The sequence below is a fragment of the Myotis brandtii genome, unplaced genomic scaffold (assembly GCF_000412655.1).
Source record: "Myotis brandtii unplaced genomic scaffold, ASM41265v1 scaffold621, whole genome shotgun sequence".
Classification (NCBI taxonomy): Eukaryota; Metazoa; Chordata; class Mammalia; order Chiroptera; family Vespertilionidae; genus Myotis; species Myotis brandtii.
In genome coordinates, this window is record NW_005370372.1 from 1,748,982 (window position 1) to 1,755,915 (window position 6,934).

At 39.1% G+C, this 6,934-nt stretch overlaps 1 protein-coding gene across 1 annotated transcript in view; it reads left to right on the plus strand.

The window, feature by feature from the left end:
• Positions 1-5,214: 5,214 nt before the first annotated feature.
• Positions 5,215-6,934, plus strand: part of SEMA3E (sema domain, immunoglobulin domain (Ig), short basic domain, secreted, (semaphorin) 3E) — a 221,242-nt gene continuing 219,522 nt past the window's right edge. Inside the window, exon 1 of the mRNA XM_005880034.2 lies at positions 5,215-5,933. Within this exon, the coding sequence (XP_005880096.1) occupies positions 5,819-5,933 (115 nt within the window). The 5' untranslated portion in view covers positions 5,215-5,818. The remainder of the gene's footprint in view (positions 5,934-6,934) is intronic.

A 6,934-nucleotide genomic window follows, 5' to 3' on the forward strand; every position in this document is an offset into this window, starting at 1 on the left:
ATTGATGACTGCTTTGAAAGGTTTTTATTTTAAAGCCATATACAGTTTGTATTAAAATTTATTAAAGATAAGTTTCTGTTCGTGTAGAAATTTGAAATGTCCTCATGAAGTTTTATCTAAATAATATTCTCTGAGAGGGCAAGTGTAAGGGTTGGACCACAGGCCCTAGAGTCTGGGTTTAAACTGATAGTTCTGTTGCTCACAGGCATTTTGCCTCAGACAAGTTACTTAATATCTGTGTTCCAGATTCTTCTTATGTATAAGTGGCGATAGAAATAATATCTATTGCATAGGGTCGTTGTCTGGGTTAAACTGAATTTTGTATAATTGTGCTTTTCACAGTGCTCAGCATAGAGAAAATAAAAAATGAACACTAATCATTATTTTCATTCCATTAGATTGATATATGGCGTTAAGTTTTGAGGATACTAGTCATCTATAATAATAAAAGCATAATATTATAATTAGACTGGACGTTCTTCCCGACGACCTTCTGGATGAAGCCAGGGCTGCTAGGGCCGAGGCGGCCACTGTGGCGGGTAGGGGGCTGAGGCAAAGAAGGCGGCTGCAGCTGGCGGCCGTGGCAGCAGGGGCCAAGCACCTTGCACAAATTTTGTGCATCGGGCCTCTAGTATAGTATAAACAATTCACCATTGGTGGCACCAATAACACAGAAATATATGTTACAACAGACATGAAAAACAATATGTGATGGAGGTTTCTGTTGCATTTTTTAAGCCAGTGATAGGAATTCTGTCTTTTTTTAGGAATTCTCTATAACCTTATAAGGAGGAATATAGAGAAACCTCTCAGGACTGATAAATTAAAGGATTTTCAGTGTTAATGACGCACATAACAATTTTATTTTTCCATAAAGAGAGCATGAGAACCATCGCTGCTCTCTGAGTGAAATCAATTAAAGCCAACACTTGGCATAAAATGCTCAAAATGCTTTTTCTGCTTTTTTTTGTAGTCAAGGACCAAAAAGAAAATTAGAATAAACCTAGTGTAAGTCAGAAACAAAGAATTTGAAATTCTATAAAGTATACATTTTGCTCAAATTTAATGAATGGATGATCAAAATGGGAAAATATAAGGCACAGTTATTGATGACATCACAATGGCATCAGCCAAATCTCTTTCAGGCAGGTGACTAGATTGGATCCTGGATGGTACTGATTGATGGGATGCCACACACAAACACATCAGAAGTGATCTAATTATCTATTTTTCCTCATCTTCCTGAATCAGCGAATGTGGGAAATAGTCAATCCAGACTTCTGGAACCCTTTCAGAGTCTGTGATACAAGGCATCTGAACTGAATGACCCAAAAATGCATCAGCAGTCTTGCCTGCAAAACCCAGCAGTAGTGATGGCAGCCACAGCAGCAATAGCAGGCCATCCTGGGACATTTGAGATGTTGCAGGGCCAGCAGGAGTAGAAGAAGGATTAGTGAACCTGAAATGCCATGGCTGCTGTAGATAAAGTTTATCTTTGGTTATCAAAAGAATCCTCATTATTGCTATCGTGATACTTTGATATACTAATGGTTTTAATCATAATGTTCTTGAGATGTAGTACTATGTTGTTCACCTATAAATACTGCTTACAACATCATTTTTGTGCACGATGTTCAGGGAAAATCCAAGGGCATATCCCATCCCATTGTAGAAATGACATAGGGAATCCCTTTATCTTTTACATAGCCCCCAAGTATCCACATCTATCATTGGCTGCCTTAGACACTTCTGCTGAAGTAGTTTTAGAGACAGATAGGAAGGAATACAGTATCAGTGCTTGTTCATGCTATCTGTGTGCCCAAGAGCACGTTTCCCAAAGCATAGTAGGTAAAATGTATGCATTTAGTCAGAAGAGGCTATGCTATGCTGTTGTAACAAATAAACCTAACAGCTTAACATAACATATGTTTAGTTTTTGCTCATATAAAGTTGGCTGTGGGTCCGGGTAACTTTCCAAGGCACTGTCCCTAATGTGGAGATTCAATCATCCAAGATGCTTAGATTTCATGATTACTCCTTTGCTGTAGGAAGAAACAGAAGAATTACTTAGAAGTATTTCTAAGAAGTATCTGCCTCAGACCAGATGTGATACATATCACTTTTGCTTACATTTATTTGGTCAAAATTAGACAAGCTGCCAAAGGGCTGGGAAGTACAATTTCATACATATAATCTCCCATCTTTCTGGGTAAGGAAAGAAGGAATGGCTATTCTTGAGGCCATTAGTTAGTACCATCTCCCACAGTATGTGAGATCATTTTAAATGGGAGAGAGATAACCTTTTACAATTTTTGCTGTTTTTCACATGTATTTGAAAACTATAAGTAGCACAACAAGCCTATGTGGAAATTTAAGTTAAGTTAAATTTTAATTGCAGATACTACACTATCATGATAAAAATGGTAAAAGTGGTAAACAGATGTGAAATGTTCGAATAACACTGACCTAAAGAAATCATAGTAAAACTCAAATTTTAGAACATACAATTTGGCAATCCAGGAATATGAGCTGGGCACAGGCATCTCGTCTTTTAACAAGTACCTACAGGATTCAGCAGCAGACAGTGTAGGGCCACCTACTGTGAGGGATGGTTTCAGAGGCCAGCTGCCTGTACAATCCGGAGACCAGTGACAGAAGCCACCATGGGAGAGCCCAGAACTCCTGAGGAGTACTCCATTCCCCTTTTTCTCTTACTGCCAGACCCAGCTGCCCTTCATAGTGTCATGTGACACTAGCAATAAAGGATTAAGATTTGGGATGAGACATTTGACCTGTCATGCAATACCTTCAGAATTGCCACTTCCCTCCGCGCCTTTTTTTTTAAATGTTGTCTAATGTACTCAAACTGGTAGTCTAGCTCTTTTCAAATCAACTATAAGTTAAGATTTGGGATGAGACATTTGACCTGTCAGGCAATATCTTCAGAATTGCCACTTCCCTCCACGCCTTTTTTTTTTTTTTTATGTTGTCTAATGTATTCAAACTGGTAGTCTAGCTCTTTTCAAATCAACTATAATAATATCAACAGGTATTGTTGCTAGTACCAAAGCTCTGTTGATTACTAAAGCTCTTCATTCACTGTTGGTGGTGTCAAGTGTTTGCTGTTGTTTTGTTTTGTTTTTTCGTTTCCATACTTTCCAATGATACCTAGCAATCTTTCCCAAGTAGGGTGACTTTGATATCCTGATTTATTTATAATATTCTTAGTGTGCATGTAATTATGACTAGAAGGCTCTTTTACTCTCAAACATACCTTATTTGGAAGACAAATTATATGGTTACCCTGCTTCTGAGGGTTCTTGTTTTATGATGTGAATGACAGATTTGGTGTCAAAGACTCTTCATTTCATTGCCAGGGACTAAAGTTACATGGAAAGTTCTGGATGTTTAGTTTGGGTTTTTTTTTTTTAATAGTCACTTTTTTTGGCATCATCTGTGTGTTTTCTATAGGTTAATGAGAAAGGTAGAAGGATATAGTAAGGAGTTAAAGGGAATAAGCAATGACATTGATGACAGAGGATAAACCAAAGCACATTTTAAAACCAAAGGAACTCATTACTATGGCAAGTGACACATTGTCTTGCTAACCTAAGATGAAGGATAACATGTGAAACTGAAGATGAATCTTGGTATATAGCTTGTATGTACTAGTATATAACTGGCATTCGTAACATTTATTCCTGTACTGATATTTGATGGTGTGAATTCTGTATCCTAATGAAATGGGGTACATCTTGCATTGCCTCTGTTCCATAACTGATTTAGGACAGGCACTGTGTAATCTTAGGTAGGATTTAATTTTATGAGAGCAGCCATATATTTGTAATAAAAGTTATATGCATCATATTTACTTTTCCAGAATCCTACCATTAGATAATAGGTGTAAAACTGCTATTTATTTTCTGGTTACTTCAATTCTGGAAGAAAATGAAAGAGGATTCCAAAGGTACGGTATATCACATTTATGACAGCCTTTAGCTCTGTAGCTCATCTGACTGGCTTTTAAAATATGCAAGTGCCTACAGAGACCACCCCAGGTTAAAAGTCTCTAACTACTTCATGGTCTCTTTACTGTTAAATAATGTTTAGAGTTTGTAATCTTTTGTAGATCTGGGAAATCTAATTATTTATAATACCCAGTGACATTTACATTTTGCTAAATATACTCTGCTTTTTAATAGACTATACCATGCTTAAGAAAATGGGTAGAGCATGCCAGGCTCTACATTTGCTTGTACAGAATGCAAAATATCAGGGTAACACATGATTAAAAAAAAAAACAACAACATACCTCTCAAAGAAGTCTCCTTAATCATTATCATTTAAAACACAGAAGAAAAAAAGTAATCATAGTTGAAAGTTGTTTACCATTTAACTCTCAACTCTCAAATCAAATATCTATTTAAGTTTATTGGTATCTCAAAAAAATCCCATTCATTTCCATGCCAACAACTAGAGAGTGTTTGGTTTCGTTTTTGAGATTGATTGAAAGTAGATTGTAAAGTTGACCCATTGTGTTAAGCTTATTTACACAAAGTAGTGTCTAGGAAAATAAACTCTGAAAGTGCATAGCAGTTGAACCCTAAGGTATGTCACATCCTGAGTTTCCTGATACCTGCTTTTTGGGGGGTCTGTTGGTTAGAGAATCTCAACTTTACCATAGTTACCTTATCTAGGAGCAAAGTACTTGAAAATTGAATTATTCTTAAATTGGAGATAAAATGTATGATTTGCTTTGAATTGACCTGAAGAATTTGCGTCAGCAAAACAATTAGTTCCTGCACATCTATGAAAGAGAACATTTTTTTTTTTTCAGGTTCTTGAAACACACTCCCCTTATAAGAGTTGAAAGTAACATTTGTAAGATGTCATCAATATAAAAAGCCATAAATGTAAAAAAAAAAATTTCAGCGGAAACTCTAAAAAAAATCAATTTTGGTACTAGATGGTGACCAATGGAGGCCTTAGCGTGAATTTTTATTTATTCAAGGGTTACTCCTGGTGACTGGGCATGTAAAAGCCCTCCCTGACACAACATCCTCTTCTGTGACCTATTCTGAAACCACCCGCCTGATCTATACCATTCTCCCTCCCGACCCCCTTCCCCATCACTGGGCGGACTTGCCTCCAGGCGGAGGGAGTGGCGGGCCTGACACCGGGAGGGCGGGTGGGAGCGGGGCACGTGCAGCAGAAACACTTCCTAGAAACAGCCAGCACGCTCAACCCTGCCTGAACTTTCCCCGCAAACACGGCTCAGCTCGCTGACAGCTCCCCATCCCTGCAGGGTGGATCGGCAACTCCTGGTGGGAATGGCACATCTTGTTTTTAATTAGCAGGGTGAAAGGTGAATTAAAGCGAGCTGTTTGGCAAGTCGGTGCAAGAGGCGGACTGTGAGAGGCTTCGGGGAGCCGGGAGAGGAGCGCTCCCCGGAGGAGGAAGGCAGTGCGTGTGCCGGGGGCTCCTGGCTGAACCAACTGCTTGCAGAAGTGACTGCAAAACCCAGTTTCTCTCTGGATCGACCGCGTCGTTCCCGGAGAGAGCGCAGGGCATGGCTCTGAAGACTCGCTCCTTGGAATGTCCTCTTGCTCCGGGCTTATAAACAACTGTCCGGGGGGAAAGAAAGGTTTTGCATATCCAAATACCGCCTGACAAATGGCACTTTGGGACTGTGCTTTCTGATGACAAGGCGTGCGATTTCTGACAAAGCCTCTCCCACGCTGCCCCCGGAGGGGAGTCCTAAGTGAAACTCAGACCGCCTGCCACTGAGGATCGGAGGGCTGGCAGGGGGAGCGGCAGCATGGCATCGCCCGGCTCCCTTCTCACCTGGCTCCTGTGGGCTTACTTACTGGAGCTCTGGACGGGAGGGCACACAGCTGACACCGCTCAGCCCCGGTTACGCCTGACCCATAAAGGTAGGTCGCCTTTTCAGATCCTTTCGATCAAAAGAAATAAAATTAAAGTCATTCCACATAGATCTCTGGTTTCACAGACCCTAACATGCACCTGAGCAAGGATTGCAAAACTGACTTCGGATTCTGGGTACTGATCATTAGTCTGTCACACTTGCCAGGGCTGAAGGGAAGGTAGTGCAAAATCACGTGCCAACTTCCAGCTGTTATTTTTGTCTTGTAAGTATTAGGTTTTGTTAGTGAGAACTTCACTCACCAGCAGACACAACAGAAGGGGGGAGGGATCAGGTTGTTAATAGCCTTGAGGGGCTGAATCCACCAAGTTATTAGTTGGTATCTAAATACCAATTGGGGGGAAACAAGGGCTTTAGAAATAGAGGTGCAACTGGTTTTGTTGTTTGGTGTTGTCCATAATGGGGAGAGGAGGAGAAAATTCCTGAGAAGCAAAATGATTTCTTACTCAGGATAACAAAGTGCTGTAATTAAAATGACTAACAACTGAAATGAATTAGCTTTCTTGTTGAATTAATTATTAGAATTTTTTTTTGTGTGTGGCAAAAAATAAAAATAAATCCAGAGTTTATCTGCAATTCTTGTAAACTGATATCTGTTGGTTAAAATATTAGAGACTATTCATTAATATCTATTCTTTTTAATGTAAGTTCATATTGTTTACCTGCTGATCTATCAGAGTGCTTAAATATTTTATTGTGCAACTATGTCTTTTAAAGCAGCTTTTAGTCATAAATAAATGATCAAACAACAGCTTTTGTATCAGGGTCAGTAAAAGCCAGTCATGAATAAGTTTGGTGATTCTTCCTGTAAAGAAACAAATAAATAAGCAACAAGCAAAACCCACACTCTGAGAAAGTGACTTTGCTGACTTAAAAGAAATTTGGAATAAATTTTCAGAAAATAAGTATTTATTATTACCAACCATTGAGACAGATCATAGATGCAACAACAAGAATTACATAAGAACCATATTTCAATTGTGTATTCTT